The 20773-nt window shown below is 43.2% G+C and overlaps 1 protein-coding gene across 1 annotated transcript in view; it reads left to right on the forward strand.

Moving 5' to 3' along the window:
- ADGRG7 (adhesion G protein-coupled receptor G7) overlaps nucleotides 1-20518 on the forward strand; it is a 47988-nt gene extending 27470 nt beyond the window's left edge. Inside the window, exons 9-10 of the mRNA XM_040422105.1 lie at nucleotides 19266-19425; nucleotides 20291-20518. Of these exons, the coding sequence (XP_040278039.1) occupies nucleotides 19266-19425; nucleotides 20291-20518 (388 nt within the window). The remainder of the gene's footprint in view (nucleotides 1-19265; nucleotides 19426-20290) is intronic.
- Nucleotides 20519-20773: the final 255 nt, after the last annotated feature.

Genomic DNA, 20773 nt, shown 5'->3' on the forward strand with positions numbered 1-20773 from the left:
CTTTTAGGCCCTACACACAAATTTGCTCTGGCGGTTTTTGTTCACTCAAAAAACACAGTAGAAACTGCTTACATTTTTCCATATGGCATGCTGTTTTTTATAGTGTTTTTTAAGTATCGTCCTTTTCTAAACAAGTACAGTATGTGAACAACTTTCTCTTCTGCTGTTTTATTCCCCATAGAGAAAAAGAAGGCAAAATGCCAAAAGCTTTTACATGCTGTTAAAAAACAAACACCAGAGACCCAAAAATGCCACCTAACTTAGGCCTCATGCACAAGACCGTATGTACTTTGCAGTCCACAAAAAACGGATCCGCAAAAAATATAGATGACGTCCATGTGCATTCCGTATTTTGCAAAAAGAAACAGCTGGCCCCTAATAGAACAGTACTGTCCTTGTCTGTAATGCGGACAATAATAGGACATGTTCTATTTTTTTGCGGAATGGAAATACGGACATACGGAAACGGAATGCACACGGAGTAACTTCCATTTTTTTAGCAGAACCATTGAAATGAATGGTTCCGTATACTGTGCCCTGCATCTCATATTTCTCATTGACTTTCAGGTAACATCTGGAGCTGGTGTTTTTAAAAAAACCACTACAACTGCAAAAATGCACCAAAACGCCATAAAAACATATGTTTGAACCCACCCATTTTTTGTTAACATCTTTACAAACTTTACAAAGGAAAATAAAATAAATGTAGCCACATGTGAAACATAGAAACATAGAATGTGTCGGCAGATAAGAACCATTTGGCCCATCTAGTCTGCCCAATATACTGAATACGATGGATAGCCCCCGGCCCTATCTTATATGAAGGATGGCCTTATGCCTATCCCATGCATGCTTAAACTCCTTCACTGTATTTGCAGCTACCACTTCTGCAGGAAGGCTATTCCATGCATCCACTACTCTCTCAGTAAAGTAATACTTCCTGATATTACTTTTAAACCTATAGCTATGGCTTGTTTTCTTGCAAGAGAAGATGTAGTTTTCATTGGTACCTTTTTGGGGTGTATGTGACTTAGGCCTCATGCACATCGCCGTTATTTGGGTCCGCATCCGAGCCGCCGTTTTGGCGGCTCGGACCCATTCACTTCAATGGGGCCGCAAAAGTTGCGGACAGCACTCCGTTGCTCCGTTCCGTGGCCCCGCTAAAATTTTTTAACATGTCCTATTCTTATCCGCGCTTTGTAGACAAGAATAGGTATTTATTGAAGGCTGACATGGAAGTAGATGAAAGAAATCGCGGCACTCACCACTGTCTTAGAAGAACTTCAATGCTTTATTTCTTGCAGTAAGTTCGCAGGCTGGGGAGCGGGATGGCCCTTCAGTGTGAGTCGGCGGTGACGGCCGTTTCGTGCGTGACTTGCGCTTCCTTGGACCGCTATGACACACACGCGCACCGCCGTGCTCTATATGGGCGGACACCCGATCATCACCAAGGTAACCAAGAGACGCTCCACAGGTGCGCAACTGTGTGATTAAAAACAAACAACGAACAGGACAAACTGTGCGCATACACAAAGCGCTACAGGGTATATGAGCAACACAATATCATATCACGGCAAAAAGTTACATTTTGTAAACAAATATAGGGACGCATGAGGACTGAGAAAACCTCATAGAAATACTGCCATATTGTTTTTATCATTAAGACCGTGCAAGCCCATGACGTTAGTTCTGATGATCCATCGCGCCTCCCGCTGCAGCAAGAGGCGGTGGCGGTCACCACCCCTCGGGATGGGTCCCTCGGCCTCAATGCCAGCAAAGGAGAGGCTCAATGGATCACCGCCATGGACTGCACGGACATGATCAATCAGGCGGGGAGAGCCCCGTCCCGTTCTGATGGAACTCAAATGCTCCCGCACTTTTTCAAATAGGGGTCTAATGGTCTTACCGATGTAAAACCTCCGGCAGGTGCACATTATGACATAGACTACGTAAGGTGTACGGCAGGTGATGAAGTCTTTGACTTTGTGAGTGACCCCCCCCCCCCATACATAACATTTTTCTCTGTGAGTTATGGGGGCAAAACAAAAACATTCCACACTTATAGTTTCCCTGCGGTTTCCTGCTCTGCAACCAATTACTTTGCTTAGACTGTCTCACCACACTATGGACCAATTTGTCTCTCAGAGTGTGACATTTTCTAAACGTGATTAAAGGTTTTTTAGAAACCAAGTCCCCTAGAACGGACTCACCCTTTAGTAGGTCCCAATTATTTAACACGGCCTGTCTCACTATACCCACTGCCGGACTAAATTTAAAGATGAATGCAAATCTATCATCATCACTTTTTCTGATCCTTTCACTGAGGAGATTCTGACGTGGCTAGCACGATGTAAGGCTTCGATAACGTCTCACCGGGGGTAACCCCTCTCCAAAAGCCTCTCCTTAAGCTTGTGGGCCTGACTAAAATAGCCCTCATTTGTGCTATTAATTCTGCAGAGATGGAAGAATTGCCCGAACGGGACCGCATCCTTCACCGCAGATGGATGGAAACTGGTCTGGTGGAGCAGCGAGTTCGTTGCGGTAGGCTTGCGAAAGCCTGTGGTATGGAGGGTACCATTTTCTGTGGTGACTCTTACATCAAAAAAATCCAAGGAATTGCCACCGAAATTGAGAGTTAATCTCATATTCATGTGGTTAGTATTGTTTAAATTATGTACAAACTGCTTACACAACTCCTCGCTGCCCGACCAGACCAGGAATACGTCGTCCACATAGCGCAGGTAGAGGTGAATATGTCTCAGAAAGGGGTTACCCAATGAGAAGACATATGTCTCCTCAAATACCGCCAGATACAGGTTCGCGAAAGTGCACGACACCAGTGTGCCCATCGCTGTACCTAGTATCTGGCGGTACCACTGCCGGTCAAATTGGAACACGTTGTTAATAAGTATCAAATCCAAAGATTCCTGTATGAATCTAGAGAACACGGGGCCCTTGTCGGAGCGACTCAAAACCATTCCAATGGCCTTCAGTCCCAGATAATGGGGGATTCTTGTATACAAACTCTCCACATCCAAGGACACAAGGCGGAATTGCTCCCGCCACTCAAAGTTATAGAGGGTGCGGAGGAAGTCTCCGGTGTCCTTAAGGTATGTGGGAGTGCCCCTGAGCAAGGGCCTCAACAACCAATCAATGTACCTTGAGATGGGTTTGGTTGCTGACCCTATCCCGGCGACAATAGGTCGCCCTGGGGGTCGGGACAGCGACTTATGCATTTTGGGACCGAAATACCAGGCGGGGTTCTTTGGAAACTTCGGGCTCAATTTTTCCAAAATATTTTTGGGCAAAAACTGTAAATCTACAGTTGCAAGAAAAAGTATGTGAACCCTTTGGAATGATAAGGATTTCTGCACAAATTGGTCATAAAATGTGATCTGATCTTCATCTAAGTCACAACAATAGACAATCACAGTCTGCTTAACCTAATAACACACAAAGAATTAAATGTTACCATGTTTTTATTGAACACACCATGTAAACATTCACAGTGCAGGTGGAAAAAGTATGTGAACCCTTGGATTTAATAACTGGTTGAACCTCCTTTGGCAGCAATAACTTCCACCAAACGTTTCCTGTAGTTGCAGATCAGACGTGCACAACGGTCAGGAGTAATTCTTCACCATTCCTCTTTACAGAACTGTTTCAGTTCAGCAATATTCTTGGGATGTCTGGTGTAAATCGCTTTCTTGAGGTCCTGCCACAGCATCTCCATCGGGTTGAGGTCAGGACCCTGACTGGGCCACTCCAGAAGGCGTATTTTCTTCTGTTTAAGCCATTCTGGTGTTGATTTACTTCTATGCTTTGGGTCGTTGTCCTGTTGCAGCACCCATCTTCTGTTGAGCTTCAGCTGGTGGACAGATGGCCTTAAGTTCTCCTGCAAAATGTCGTGATAAACTTGGGAATTCATTTTTCCTTCGATGATAGCAATCCGTCCAGGCCCTGATGCAACAAAGCAGCCCCAAACCACGATGCCCCCACCACCATACTTCACAGTTGGGATGAGGTTTTGATGTTGGTGTGCTGTGCCTCTTTTTCTCCACACATAGTGTTGTGCGTTTCTTCCAAACAACTCAACTTTGGTTTCCTCTGTCCACAGAATATTTTGCCAGTACTGCTGTGAAACATCCAGGTGCTCTTGTGCAAACTGTAAACGTGCAGCAATGTTTTTTTGGACAGCAGTGGCTTCCTCTGTGGTATCCTCCCATGAAATCCATTCTTGTCTAGTGTTTTACGTATCGTAGATTCGCTAACAGGGATGTTAGCATTTGCCAGAGACTTTTGTAAGTCTTTAGCTGACACTCTAGGATTCTTCTTCACCTCATTGAGCAGTCTACGCTGTGCTCTTGCAGTCATCTTTACAGGACGGCCACTCCTAGGGAGAGTAACAGCAGTGCTGAACGTCCTCCATTTATAGACAATTTGTCTTACCGTGGACTGATGAACAGCAAGGCTTTTGGAGATACTTTTATAACCCTTTCCAGCTTTATGCAAGTCAACAATTCTTAATCATAGGTCTTTTGAGAGCTCTTTTGTGCAAGGCATCATTCACATCAGGCAATGCTTCTTGTGAAAAGCAAACCCAGAACTGGTGTGTGTTTTTTATAGGGCAGGGCAGCTGTAACCAACACCTCCAATCTCATCTCATTGATCAGACTCCAGTTGGCTGACACCTCACTCCAATTAGCTCTTGGAGATGTCATTAGTCTAGGGGTTCACATACTTTTTACACCTGCACTATGAATGTTTACATGGTGTGTTCAATAAAAACATGGTAACATGTAATTCTTTGTGTGTTATTAGTTTAAGCAGACTGTGATTGTCTATTATTGTGACTTAGATGAAGATCAGATCACATTTTATGACCAATTTGTGCAGAAATCGATATCATTCCAAAGGGTTCACATACTTTTTCTTGCAACTGTATATATTTGTCAAGGAGAAACTGCAATTTGCCAAGTATAGAGGGGACTGGATATTCTCTCAATTTCTCATAGACATTTCTGTCATCGAGCTGCCTAGCTGCTTCCTCCAGATAATAGACCTTGGTTATCAGGACCACATTTCCCCCCTTGTCGGCGGGCTTGATGACAACATCATTTAAACCTTCAAGCCACTTTAAAGCCAGCCATTCCTCACGAGTAATATTAGGAGGTGCCACTGGATAAATCAGTGCACGTACATCCCTAAGTACTCTTTTATAGAAGAGGTCAATGGCAGAGCCTGCCGGCATATGGGGGAGGAAAGTGGACCTGATGCCGCCTAGAAATCCTACATGATGCTCAGGTACAATAACGTTTTTGCTCTCGATATCAGCAAGGAATTTTACACACTCAATCTCCTCATGACTAAAGCATTGTAAGTGAAAATCAGCACATGTCATGTGTGCAGGGACCTCACCGGAAAGTGGTAGGGGACGTATTGAACTACTCTCGGAAAACATTTTTTTGAGAAATAGTTTCCGGACGGCTCTGTACAAATCTATTTCAAAGTCCACCAAATTGAATTGTTCCACTAAGCTGTATCCCAGCCCTCGTTGGAGGAGTGAGAGACAGCTCGGGGGCAATTCATGTGGGGTGAGATTTACTACAACATTGGGAGAGTCCTGTGGGGAAAAATCAGGATGAGAGGTCTCTACTGTTTCCATGAGACCTGTCTCCTCCTTCTCATGGACTTGCGGGTCTGGTTGCTTCTTTCTTTTGCGGTTCCCTCGTCCCCTTCGGGTTCTTTTCCTAAAGGGGGGCCACTACTAGTCCGAACATTTGCTCCGCTTTCTGACTGGCTTGAATCTGAATCCGTTGTCCAGAAATCACTCCGGGTTCGGGTGAATTACGCCTGGAGCGGCCTCTCTTTTTGTTCCCGTCAAAGACCCTTTCATTTTCATAGTCATTTTTTATCTCTCAAGAATTTATTTCTTTTTCGTTCCTTTATTTCCATTTGAGTGACAGTGAGTTTTTTGCTCAATCTTTTTTCGAAGTTGGTGTATTGTATCTCGGTTAGCCTCATCTTGAGTTCAGCATGCGCTTTTTCTAAATCCCGTTCAACCTCAGTATATTCTTTTTCGTCTCGTGATAGGACCAGGTTCAGTACTTGCATAGAGAAATCTAGATGCATACTTTTCCACATTTCTACAAAGTTGTCATCCTCCTCATATTGGTGCATTTATTTATAGACTCTCAATCCCCGCGGGACGTGATTGCATTCCTTGTATGAGGTCAGAGATTTTATAGTCCAAAATAGGCGTACTTCCCTGTCTGCTAATTGGAAGATTTTTGCCTCCAGAGACTTGGTGCTCATTGAATACACATAGTCCTTTTCATTACACACCATAAAAAAGGCATCCGCTCCCTCTCTGCCTTTATGTAAACTGAAAGCCGCTTCCTCGGTTGTATTGACCGGCGGGGGTGGTGATTCAGCACACGCGTGCTCAGCTGTTGTAGACATATTGATGTATATTATACAAGGTGAAAGGATAGGGAATCAGCGGCACTGCTGATCTCGCCCCACATACACCCCTGTACTGCCGAATGTCGCAACCAGCGGCCCAGCAGATATAAGCAGATTAGCGTGGTGCTCAGCGAGGTTGGTTCAAGTAGATACTTGGTATGACATGGAAGTAGATAAAAGAAATCGCGGCACTCACCATTGTCTTAGAAGAACTTCAATGCTTTATTTCTTGCAGTAAGTTCGCAGGCTGGGGAGCGGGATGGCCCTTCAGTGTGAGTCGGTGGTGACGGCCGTTTCGCGCGTGACTTGCGCTTCCTCGGACCGCTATGACACACACGCGCACCGCCGTGCTCTATATGGGCGGACACCCGATCATCACCGAGGTAACCAAGAGACGCTCCACAGGTGCGCAACTGTGTGATTAAAATCAAACAACAAAAAGGACAAACTGTGCGCATACACAAAGCGCTACAGGGTATATGAGCAACACAATATCATATCACGGCAAAAAGTTACATTTTGTAAACAAATATAGGGACGCATGAGGACTGACAAAACTTCATAGAAATACTGCCATATTGTTTTTATCATTAAGACCGTGCAAGCCCATGGCATTGGTTCTGATGATCCATCGCGCCTCCCGCTGCAGCAAGAGGTGGTGGCGGTCACCACCCCTCGGGATGGGTCCCACGGCCTCAATGCCAGCAAAGGAGAGGCTCAATGGATCACCGCCATGGACTGCACAGGCATGCTCAATCAGGCGGGGAGAGCCCCGTCCCGTTCTGATGGAACTCAAATGCTCCCGCACTCTTTCAAAAAGGGGTCTAATGGTTTTAACAATGTAAAACCTCCGGCAGGTACACATTATGACATAGACTACGTAAGGTGTACGGCAGGTGATGAAGTCTTTGACTTTGTAAGTGACCTCCCCATACATAACATTTTTCTCTGTGAGTTATGGGGGCAAAACGAACTGTCTCACCACACTATGGACCAATTTGTCTCTCAGAGTGTGACATTTTCTAAACGTGATTAAAGGTTTTTTAGAAACAAAGTCCCCTAGAACGGACTCACCCTTTAGTAGGTCCCAATTATTTAACACGGCCTGTCTCACTATACCCACTGCCGGACTAAATTTAAAGATGAATGCAAATCTATCATCATCACTTTTTCTGATCCTTTCACTGAGGAGATTCTGACGTGGCTAGCACGATGTAAGGCTTCGATAACGTCTCACCGGGGGTAACCCCTCTCCAAAAGCCTCTCCTTAAGCTGGTGGGCCTGACTAAAATACCCCTCATCTGTGCTATTAATTCTGCGGAGACTGGATGAATTGCCCAAACTGGACCGCATCCTTCACCGCAGATGGATGGAAACTGGTCTGGTGGAGCAGCGAGTTCGTTGCGGTAGGCTTGCGAAAGCCTGTGGTATGGAGGGTACCATTTTCTGTGGTAACTCTTACATCGAAAAAATCCAAGGAATCGCCACCGAAATTGAGAGTGAATCTCATATTCATGTGGTTAGTATTGTTTAAATGATGTACAAACTGCTTACACAACTCCTCGCTGCCCGACCAGACCAGGAATACGTCGTCCACATAGCGCAGGTAGAGGTGAATATGTCTCAGAAAGGGGTTCCCCAATGAGAAGACATATGTCTCCTCAAATACCGCCAGATACAGGTTCGCGAAAGTGCACGACACCAGTGTGCCCATCGCTGTACCTAGTATCTGGCGGTACCACTGCCGGTTAAATTGGAACACGTTATTAGTAAGTATCAAATCCAAAGATTCCTGTATGAATCTAGAGAACACGGGGCCCTTGTCAGAACCATTCCAATGGCCTTCAGTCCCAGATCATGGGGGATTCTTGTATACAAACTCTCCACATCCAAGGACACAAGGCGGAATTCCTCCCACCACTCAAAGTTATCGAGGGCGCGGAGGAAGTCTCCGGTGTCCTTAAGGTATGTGGGAGTGCCCCTGAGCAAGGGCCTCAACAACCAATCAATGTACCTTGAGATGGGTTTGGTTGCTGACCCTATCCCGGCGACAATTGGTCGCCCTGGGGGTCGGGACAGCGACTTATGCATTTTTGGAACGAAATACCAGGCGGGGTTCTTTGGAAACTTCGAGCTCAATATACCTTTATTGAAGGCTGTCCGTGCCGTTCTGCAAATTGCGGAACGCACACGGACGCCATCCGTGTTTTGCGGATATGCGATTTGCGGACCACAAAACACACCACGGTCGTGTGCATGAGGCCTTAAATGGGTTGTCTGAGATTTTTCTATTGATGACCTATCCTGACGAGCAGGAGCTGATCGGCGGGGGTATCGGGTGTCCGACCCCTGTTGATCATATTGATAACCTATCCTGAGGCTAGGTCTTCAATAGTAAAAGCCTAAAAAACCTCTTTAACATTTTCTTTGAGGTGAATGGGAACATGTTATCTTTATTATACAGTTGTGACAAACACCGCAATATCATATATATGTGCATATTTATTTTATTTTTCTACCACTTTTACAAAATTTAATCCTTTTATGTGGAAAAAATGTATTATTATATATATATTTTTAAATGTTCCTAAATAGCATCTGTCAGCAGGATCAACTCTGTTAAACCGAGAACAATTGCTGGTAGGGCTGACCCTAAGGATTAAAAGCATACTTTTTTTTCTTTAGCAGATCCTTTGTGCCATTAGGCTCCATTCACACGTCCGCAAAATAGGTCCGCATCCTTTCCGCAATTTTGCGGAATAGGTGCGGACCCATTCATTCTCTATGGGGACGGAATGGATGCGGACAGCACACAGTGTGCTGTCTGCAGCCGCAATTGCGGAGCGCGGCCCCGATTTTGGGTCCGCAGCTCCGCAAAAAGATAGAGCATGTCCTATTTTTGTCCGCAGCTTGCGGACAAGAATAGGCATTTCTATGGGGGTAACGGGCTGGTGTGTTGCGGACCCGCAATTTGCGGGTCCGCAACACACCACGGACGTGTGAATGTAGCCTTACTGAAATCATTGTTTTAACGAATATTTAAATTAGGGCTGACGTGCACTGAGGGCAGGCCCTACCACTCTGCAGTGTTGGACACCCCCCCTTCCACTTGATTGACAGGGCCAGGCAAGATGATTCAGCTGGTTGAGGGTCCATTCAGACGTCTGTAGAATGGGTCTGGATCCGTCCCGCAAAATAGAGCATGTCCTATTCTTGTCCGCAGATGTGGACAAGAATAGGAATCCTCTATTAAGTGCCAGCGATGTGCGGCGTCAGTGTTTTGCGGTCCGCTACGATCACTACGGACGTCTGAATGGACCCTATTGGTCCTATCTTCGGAAGCTCCATAGAGCTGAATGGAGCAGCAGCGTGCTTGCGTGACTGCTATACCATTCAAACAGAGAAGGACAGGCCCTCTTTGTTGTGATCAGGAAGGAGTCCTTGTCTGTCGGACCCCGACAATCAGATACTCATCCCCTTTCCTGTGGATAGGAGCTAAGTCATCTTTATGTGACAACCCTTTTAATAAGGTTGATACTGCTGACAGACAAACCTTAAGGCCCCTTTCACACGGGCGAGTTTTCCGCGCAGGTGCAATGCGTGAGGTGAACGCATTGCACCCGCACTGAATCCGGACCCATTCATTTCTAGGGGGCTGTGCACATGAGCAGTGATTTTCACGCATCACTTATGCGTTGCATGAAAATTGCAGCATGCTCTATATTGTGCGTTTATCACGCACAAGTGCAGATACGGTGCGATTTTCACGCACGGTTGCTAGGAGACGATCGGGATGGAGACCCGATCATTATTATTTTCCCTTATAACATGGTTATAAGGAAAAATAATAGCATTCTACAGAATGCATAGTACAATAGCGCTGGAGGGGTTAAAAAAATAAAATAAAATTTTTACTCACCTTAATCCACTTGCTCGCGCAGCCGGCATCTCTTCTGACTTCATCTTAGCTGTGTACAGGAAAAGGACCTGTGGTGACGTCACTCCGGTCATCACATGGTCCATCACATGATCTTTTACCATGGTGATGGATCATGTGATGGATCGTGTGATGATCGGAGTGACGTCACCACAGGTCCTTTTCCTGTACACAGCAAAGAAGAAGACAGAAGAGAAGGCGGGCTGCGCGAGCAAGTGGATTAAGGTAAGTAAATTTTTTTTTTTTTTTTTTTAACCCCTCCAGCCCTATTGTACTATGCATTCTGTATTCAGAATGCTATTATTTTCCCTTATAACCATGTTATAAGGGGAAATACTACAATCTACACAACACCGAACCCAAACCCGAACTTCTGTGAAGAAGTTCGGATTTGGGCACCAAACATGCCGATTTTTCTCACGCGCGTGCAAAACGCATAACAATGTTTTGCACTCGCGCGGAAAAATCGCGCATGTTCCCGCAACGCACCCGCACCTTTTCCTGCAACGCCTGTGTGAAACCAGCCTAAATTATAATTTTTTTCAGTCCCACTAGGGGATGTCACAATGCCATTGCATTATAGCCTATCACTGTAAGGCCCCTTTCACACAGACGAGTATTCCACGCGGATGCGATGAGTGAGTTGAAGGTATTGCACCCGCACTGAATCCCGACCCATTGATTTCTATGGGGCTGTTCACATGAGCGGTGAGATTTTCACGCAGCACTTGTGCGTTGCGTGAAAATCGCAGCATGCTCTATTTTGTTCGTTTTTCACGTAACGCAGGCCCCATAGAAATTAATGTGGTTGCGTGAAAATTGCAAGCATCCGCAAGCAAGTGCGGATGCGGTGCGATCTTCACGCACGGTTGCTAGGAGATGATCGGGATGGAGACCTGATCATTATTATTTTCCCTTATAACATGGTTATAAGGGAAAATAATAGCATTCTTAATACAGAATGCATAGTACAATAGCGCTGGAGGATTTAAAAAAAAAATAAATTATAATTTAACTCACCTTAATCCACTTGATCGCGCAGCCGGCATCTCTTCTGTCTTCTTTCTTTGCTGTGTGCAGGAAAAGGACCTGTGGTGACGTCACTCTGGTAATCACATGATCCATCACATGATCTTTTACCATGGTGATGGATCATGTGATAGACCATGTGATGACCAGAGTGACGTCACCACAGGTCCTGTTCCTGCACACAGCAAAGAAAGAAGACAGAAGCGATGCCGGCTGCGCGATCAAGTGGATTAAGGTGAGTTAAATTATTTTTTATTTTTTTTTAACCCCTCCAGCGCTATTTTACTATGTATTCTATATTCAGAATGCTATTATTTTCCCTTATAACCATGTTATAAGGGAAAATAATACAATCTACAGAACACCGATCCCAAGTCCGAACTTCTGTGAAGAAGTTCGGGTTTGGGTACCAAACATGCGCGATTTTTCTCACGCGCGTGTAAAACGCATTACAATGTTTTGCACTCGCGCGGAAAAATCGTACCCGCACCTTTTCCCGCAACGCCCGTTTGAAAGAGGCCTAAGGCTTTTTCATACTCGCGTTTTGTGCGGATCCGTCTTGTATCTGCACATACAGATCCGCACGAATAATGCAAACGCTTGTATCCGTTAATAACGGATCCGTTTGCATTATTCGTTCAAAAAAAAGTCTAAGTCAAAACGGATCCGTCTCGACTTACATTGAAAGTCAATAGAGGACGGATCCGTTTTCATTTGCACCATATTGTGTCAGTGAAAAACGGTTCCGTCCCCATTGACTTACATTGTAAGTCTTAAAGGTTCCGTTAGGCTCCGCATAGTCAGACGGTCACCAAAACACTGAAAGCTGCGTCTTAGTGACAGTCTAAAAAACGCGACGGAGACCAAACGCAGCCAAATTGATGCATACTGAACGGATCCTTATCCCTTCAGAATGCATTGGGGCTGAACTGATCTGTTTTGGGCCGCTTGTGAGAGCCCTGAAACGGATCTCACAAGCGGACCCAGAAACGACAGTGTGAAAGTAGCCTAAGGCCTATTGCACACGGACGTTTTCTTTTCCCGTTTACTGGCCGTTTTTTGCGTTCCGTATACGGTCCGTATACGGAACCATTCATTTCAATAGTTCCGCAAAAAAAACGGAATGTACTCCGTATGCACTCTGTTTCCCTATTTCCGTTTTTCCGTTCCGTTTTAACATAGAACATGTCCTATTATTGCCCGCAAATCACAGTCCGTGGCTCCATTCAAGTCAATGGGTCCGCAAAAAAACGGAACACATACGGAAATGCATCCGTATGTCTTCCGTTTCCGTTCCGTTTTTTGCTGAACCATCTATTGAAAATGTTATGCCCAGCCCAATTTTATCTATGTAATTACTGTATACTGTATATGCCATACGGAAAAACGGAACGGAAAAACGGAACAGAAACGGAAACACAACACGGAACAACGGATCCGTGAAAAACGGATCGCAAAACACTGAAAAAGCCATACGGTCGTGTGCAATAGGCCTAAGACTGACAGGCTGTCTATAAAGCTGTGCCTGTTGCACAGCCTAATAGACATACAGTCAAGGAATGCAAGGAGCCCTATGTTAGGATTTGGCTGCCATTACAACACATCAGCACCCAGTAATTACATTTGCAAGGGGCAGTGGGCGCCCACCTCCTCTGTCTAACTGCTTAGATGCCATGGTTGTTATTAACTGGTACATCTAGAGGGATCATTGCCCAACTACCTGTCAGTGCCGGACTACTGTGGTGATCATGCAGGCACAGCTCCTGTGTCCGCACAATCACCATGTCGAAACTGTATTTCATGGAGGCTTAAAGAGGACCTTTCATAGTTTTGTTTTATTCTAGATAAATACCTGTACAGGCTGATGCTGCCACCCTGCCTGTTTTTTTTTAAATATCGCTCTTACGCCCCGCTGTGCCCACCTGTATTTTTCCCGCTCAGTATGTTAATACTGAGCATCGGTACAGGGAGGAGAAGACACCAGGGTTTCTCAATGGGCGTCTCCTTCTCCCTGGCCGTGCGGAGAATCACAGCGGAGAGCGTCACAGCCACGGAGAAGGTGAGTTATTTTTTTCTCCCTGCAGCTTATGCATTCTGTAATGTCCGGTGGCTTAGGCTACTGTCACACTAGTTCCGTTACTGATAATACAACCATCTGCATCTGTTATGAACGGATCCGGTTCTATTATCTTTAACCCCTTCAACCCCGGGCCTGTTTTAACCTTCCTGCCCAGGCCATTTTTTGCAAAACTGACATGTGTCACTTTATGTGGTAATAGCTTTGGAACTCTCGTGATACATTGTACTTCATGATAGTCATAAACTTGAGTCAAAATATTTTAGCTTTATTTGTGAAAAAATCCCAAATTTACCATAAATTTAGAAAAATTCCCAAATTTTCAAATTTCAATTTCTCAACTTTTATAATAGATAGTGATACCTCATATAATAGTTATTACTTTACATTTCCCATATGTCTACTTCATGTTTGGATCATTTTGGGAATTACATTTTAGGCTTAGGCTACTTTCACACCTGCGTTTAGGTGCGGATCCGTCTGGTATCTGCACAGACGGATCCGCACCTATAATGCAAACGCTTGTATCCGTTCAGAACGAATCCGTTTGCATTACCATGAAAATAAAAAAATAAAAAATGTAAATATTTTTTTTTTGTTCATGATAATGCAAACGGATCCGTTTTGACTTACATTGAAAGTCAATGGGAGGCGGATCCGGTTTCAATTGGACCATATTGTGTCACTAAAAACGGATCCGTCCCCATTGACTTACATTGTAAGTCAGGACGGATCCGTTTGGCTCATTTTTGTCAGACGGACATCAAAACTCTGCAAGCAGCGTTTTGATGTCCGCCTCCAGAGCGGAATGGAGGCTGAACGGAGGCAAACTGATGCATTCTGAACGGATCCTTATCCATTCAGAATGCATTGGGGCTAAACTGATCCGTTTTGGGCCGCTTGAGAGAGCCTTGAAACGGATCTCACAGGCGGACCCAGAAACGGTAGTGTGAAAGTAGCCTTAGAAGTTTGGAAGCAAATCTTGAAATTTTTTGGAAAATTTCCAAAACCCACTTTTTAACCCCTTAGGGACTTAGGACGTACCGGTATGCCATGTTTGCAGAGTCCTTAAGGACCCAGGACGTACCGGTATGTCCTAACTTTAAAATGGCATTGCGGCGGGGGTTAATCGCAACAGGATGTCCGCTGAAATCATTCAGCGGACATCCTGTCACAACCCGGGGGGGTCATGGGACCCCCCCCGCATCGGCATTCGCCGCAAGCCGCAGGTCAATTCAGACCTGCGGTTTGCGATTTTACCTTATCCGGTGGGCAGCGGTGCCATCGGGTCCCCATGCGGCTGTAGGGGGGACCCGATGACATGGAAGGCAGCGCCTTCCTGTGACGTGCCTGTGAGATCCAGCCCCCTGGATCTCACAGGCCGGAAGCTGTATGAGTAATACACACAGTATTACTCATACAGCCAATGCATTCCAATACAGAAATATTGGAATGCATTGTAAAGGGGATCAGACCCCCAAAAGTTCAAGTCCCAAAGTGGGACAAAAAATAAAGTGAAAAAAAAAAGTTGAAAAAATATAAAGTTTTCCCCCCCAAAAAATTAAAAGTTTCAAGTAAAAATAAACCAAAACGTCATTTTCCCCAAATAAAGTTAAAAAAAAATTAGTAAAAAATAGGGAAAAAAAAAAAGTATACATATTAGGTATCACCGTGTCCGTATCGACCGGCTTTATAAACATATCACATGACTTAACCCCTCAGATGAACACCGTTAAAAAAAAAAAAAAAAAACTGTGCTAAATAAACCATTTTTTTGTCACCTTACATCACAAAAAGTACAACAGCAAGCGATCAAAAAGGCGTTTGCCCACCAAAATAGAACCAATTTAACCATCACCTCATCCCGCAAAAAATGAGCCCCTACCTGAGACAATTGCCCAAAAAATAAAAAAAACTATGGCTCAGAATATGGAGACACTAAAACATGATTTTTTTTGTTTTAAAACAGATATTATTGTGTAAAACTTACATAAATAAAAAAAAAGTATACATATTAGGTATCGCCGCGTCCATATCGACTGGCTCTAAAATATCACATGACCTAACCCCTCAGATGAACACCGTAAAAAATAAAGTATAAAAACTGCTAAATAAACAATTTTTTGTCACCTTACATCACAAAAAGTGTAATAGCAAGCGATCAAAAAGTCACATGCACCCCAAAATAGTGCCAATAAAACCGTCATCTCGTCCCGCAAAAATCATACCCTACCTAAGGTAATCGCCCAAAAACTGAAAAAAATTATGGCTCTCAGACTATGGAAACACTAAAACATGATTTATTTTGCTTCAAAAATGAAATCATTGTGTAAAACTTACATAAATAAAAAGAAAGTATACATATTAGGTATCGCAGCGTCCGTAATAACTTGCTCTATAAAAATATCACATGATGTAACCCCTCAGGTGAATACCGTAAAAAAATAAAAATAAAAACGGTGTAAAAAAAGCCATTTTTTGTCACCTTACATCACATAAAGTGTAATAGCAAGCGATCAAAAAGTCGCACGCACCCCAAAATAGTGCCAATAAAACCGTCATCTCATCCCGCAAAAATCCTACCCTACCCAAGGTAATCGCCCAAAAACTGAAAAAATTATGGCTCTCAGACTATGGAAACACTAAAACATAATTTTTTTTGCTTCAAAAATGAAATCATTGTGTAAAACCTACATAAAAAAAAAGTATACATATTAGGTATCGCAGCATCCATGACAACCTGGTCTATAAAAATATCACATGATCTAACCTGTCAGACGAATGTTGTAAATAAAAATAAATAAAAACGGTGCCAAAACAGCTATTTCTTGTTACCTTGCCTCACAAAAAGTGTAATATAGAGCAACCAAAAATCATATGTACCCTAAACTAGTACAGCAATACTGCCACCCTATCCCGTAGTTTCTAAAATGGGGTCACTTTTTGGAGTTTCTACTCTAGGAGTGCATCAGGGGGGCTTCAAATGGGACATGGTGTCAAAAAAACCAATCCAGCAAAACCTGCCTTCCAAAAACCGTATGGCATTCCTTTCCTTCTGCGCCCTGCCGTGTGCCCGTACAGCGGTTTACGACCACATACGGGGTGTTTCTGTAAACTACAGAATCAGGGCCATAAATATTGAGTTTGGTTTGGCTGTTAACCCTTGCTTTGTAACTGGAAAAAAATTATTAAAATGGAAAATCTGCCAAAAATGTGAAATTTTGAAATTGTATCTCTATTTCCATTAATTCTTGTGGAACACCTAAAGGGTTAACGACGTTTGTAAAATCAGTTTTTAATACCTTGAGGGGTGTAGTTTCTTAGATGGGGTCACTTTTATGGAGTTTCTACTCTAGGGGTGCATCAGGGGGGCTTCAAATGGGACATGGTGTAAAAAAAAACAGTCCAGCAAAACCTGCCTTCCAAAAACCATATGGCATTCCTTTCCTTCTGCGCCCTGCCGTGTGCCCGTACAGCGGTTTACGACCACATATGGAGTGTTTCTGTAAACTACAGAATCAGGGCCACAAATATTGAGTTTGGTTTGGCTGTTAACCCTTGCTTTGTAACTGGAAAAAAATTATTAAAATGGAAAATCTGCCAAAAATGTGAAATGTTGAAATTGTATCTCTATTTTCCATTAATTCTTGTGGAACACCTAAAGGGTTAACAAAGTTTGTAAAATCAGTTTTTAATACCTTGAGGGGTGTAGTTTATAGAATGGGGTCATTTTTGGGTGGTTTCTATTATGTAAGCCTCGCAAAGTGACTTCAGACCTGAACTGGTCCCTAAAAATTGGGTTTTTGAAAATTTCTGAAAAGTTTCAAGATTTGCTTCTAAACTTCTAAGCCTTGTAACATCCCCAAAAAATAAAATATCATTCCCAAAATGATCCAAACATGAAGTAGAAATATGGGGAATGTAAAGTAATAACTATTTTTGGAGGTATTACTATGTATTATAGAAGTAGAGAATTTGAAACTTGGAAATTTGCAATTTTTTTTTATTTTTTGGTAAATTTGGTATTTTTTTTATAAATAACATGATATTTTTTTTTACTTCATTTTACCAGTGTCATGAAGTACAATATGTGACAAAAAAACTGTCTCAGAATGGCCTGGATAAGTCAAAGCGTTTTAAAGTTATCAGCACTTAAAGTGACACTGGTCAGATTTGCAAAAAATGGCCATGTCCTTAATGTGAAATAGGGCTAAGGGGTTAAGGACCAGTTCAGCTCTGAAGTCACTTTGTGAGGCTTACATAATAGAAACCACCGAAAAATGATCCCATTTTAGAAGCAACACCCCTCAAGGTATTCAAAACTGATTTTACAAACTTTGTTAACCCTTACAAACTTAGGTGTTCCATAAGAATTAATGGAAAATGGAGATGAAATTTCTGAATTTCACTTTTTTGGCAGATTTTACATTTTAATCAATTTTTTCCAGTACCAAAGCAAGGGTTAACAGCCAAATAAAACTCAATATTTATTACCCTGATTCTGCGGTTTACAGAAACACCCCACATGTGATCGTAAACTGCTTTACGGGCACATGGCAGGGCGCAGTAGGAAAGGAACGCCATATGGTTTTTGGAAGGCAGATTTAGCTGAACTGGTTTTTAGATGCCATGTACCATTTGAAGCCCCTGTGATGCACCCCTACAGTAGAAGCTCAAAAAAGTTACCACATTTTGGAAAGTACAGGATAAGGTGCCAGTCTTATTGGTACTATTTTGGGGTACATATGATTTTTAATTGCTCTATATTACGTTTTTTGTGAGGCAAGGTCATGCGCTATTTTTATAGGTTGTTACGGACGCAATTATATCAAATATGTCTACTTTCTATGATATTTGTTTCAGTTTTACATAATAAAGCATTTTTGAATTCAAAAATTAGGTTTTTGTATCTCCATTTTCTGAACGCCCTATTTTTTTGTTTTTCTGCCGATCGTCTTGTGCAGGGGCTCGTTTTTTGCAGGAAGAGTTGTAGTTTTTATTGGTACCATTTTTGGGTACATATGATTTTTTGATCATTCATTATTACACTTCATGGGGCAAGGGGACCAAAAATGTGGTTGTTTTGGCGCAGTTTTTATTTATTTATTTATTTTTACAGCGTTTACCTGAGGGATTAGGTCATGTGACTTTTTTATAGAGAAGATCGTTATGGACATGGCAATACCTAATATGTCTACTTTTTCTTATTTATTTAAGTTTTACACAATAATAGCATAGCAATAGCATGCCGGCAGATACAGCAGGGGCCCGGCTACCAGGGACTGCCGGGCCCCTGCAGTGATCGCGCGCGCACCGCTATGGTGCCCACGCGATCACCATGACGTACTATTACGTCAAATTGGGGGAAGGCAGTGGTTCCCATGACGTAGTAGTACGTCATGGGTCGGGAAGCCAAGATGAATGCAGCATGAACTCCTTTGAAAGTCAATGGAGACGGATGCACGCACGCCGAGAGGAAAGCTAAACGGTGATGCTCCCTAAACTGTATACCACGGTATACTTTTATTTTATTTTTTATAAAGGGTTGTATGGATGTTTTAGAGCACTGTGTGGCATACACTGCAGCCTTTCTTTGGCGGTATACTTTGGAAAATCGTTCTGAAGTGTACCACAATCATAAAGCATCACCAAATTGGGACCAAAGCCTACCTACCCTACCTAACCCTCTAGACAATCCTTATTAGCTAGTTTATTATAGATATTCACTATTATTGTCTTTTTGTGTTTTGTACCTAGAACAAAAAGAATTTCCTTTTTAAAGAAGATATTGGCCACATTCTCTGTCGTGTCTCTACTGGGAATCACCTGGGTAGCTGGCTATTTGATGCTCATAGAGACTGATGACAATACTTATTTAATTTTCAGCTTCATATTTTGCCTATGCTGTTCAACTCAGGTAAATGACTTTAACATCTAAGGACTCTAGAAAAAGTTTATAACAAGTATGTGATACTGTAGATGGTACTAATAAACAAATGTGCAGCGTATGGCTAGAATATTCTATTGACTATTGATTGATGAGGGTCCAACTTTCGCAAGGGCAACAGTCCTCAGAATGAAGGGTCTGCAGTGCTAGTACAGTATTTCCCTGCACAGTAGGTGGCAAGGAGAGCCATTGTACAAGGACTGACCCTAAAGGACCTAGTCCCTATGTTCTAGTAATCTGTGGGGTCCCAGAGGTTGGACCTCTACTTTTTAGTCTCAAAAGTATTTATTGAATGAAGAGACAGTTCCCTTTATTGTACCCCTAGTATTGGCTCTTATAGTGCCCCTAAGGGACTGCTGAAAGTTAAAAAAAATATATATATTTTAGGTATCGTTCCATGCTACCAACCGCAGTGCAAGCCACAGGCCTCTTACAGCCTGTAGTCTGAGACACCTGTGTCCTGAGGATGGTGATACAGCTGAATTCAGAAGGGCACCTGCAGGGACCAGCTGGGCACATAAGTAACAAAAGCAGGGACCATCAGGTCATTTTTTTTTGTAACTGGTGGCCATAAAGAGGGCCCTTGTGGCCTCCTGGGCAATGGGTCACGGGGAAGTTTCTCAGTAGGGTGTACAGTTCGTTGCTGGGTATTAAATTTGATTGCCAACCATGTAAAACAGTCTGTAATTCACTCAGGCTGATAAAGGAGGGGGGTCCCAAACAGGGGACCTTCTTTATGATATCCATATGCTACATTTTCCTGATACGACAACCCCTGTGAGGCTAGATTTTGCTGAACTGTTCCTAATGCTCTTATTTTATCTCCTATACCCAGGGTGTTCAAATCTTTATATTTTACACTCTGAGATCTCCCATATTCGTGAAGCTAGTGCTTATTGTTATTCGCAAGTTTAAGTTATGCAAGATATACATGCATTCTCAGAAGTATTGGGTCACCACCAAGATTCGAGGACGGACAACTAGAGGATATAATGAAAGATTTAGAAACCTGTCAGACTCGCATGCTGATTTATGTTCTGATGACACTGAGAGCAAAGAATAAAAGTATTTTTATATTACAAATGTCACCGTGCGCTCAATGTGTGTTCATATTGTCTCAGTAGTTGTGAAATCTGAAAGAAGACATTAACATGGTGACAAGAAAGTGGACATGAAGCAGCACAATAGCACAACCCTCACTGGGCGCATGGTGCCATAAGTCCAGGGACCCAACTTCAAAGTCACCAGGCACCAGGGGCGTAGCTATAGGGGTTGCAGAGGTAGCAGTCGCTACCAGGCCCAGGAGCCTGAGGGGGCC

This window comes from Bufo bufo, chromosome 3, assembly GCF_905171765.1.
Source record: "Bufo bufo chromosome 3, aBufBuf1.1, whole genome shotgun sequence".
NCBI classification, from domain to species: domain Eukaryota; kingdom Metazoa; phylum Chordata; class Amphibia; order Anura; family Bufonidae; genus Bufo; species Bufo bufo.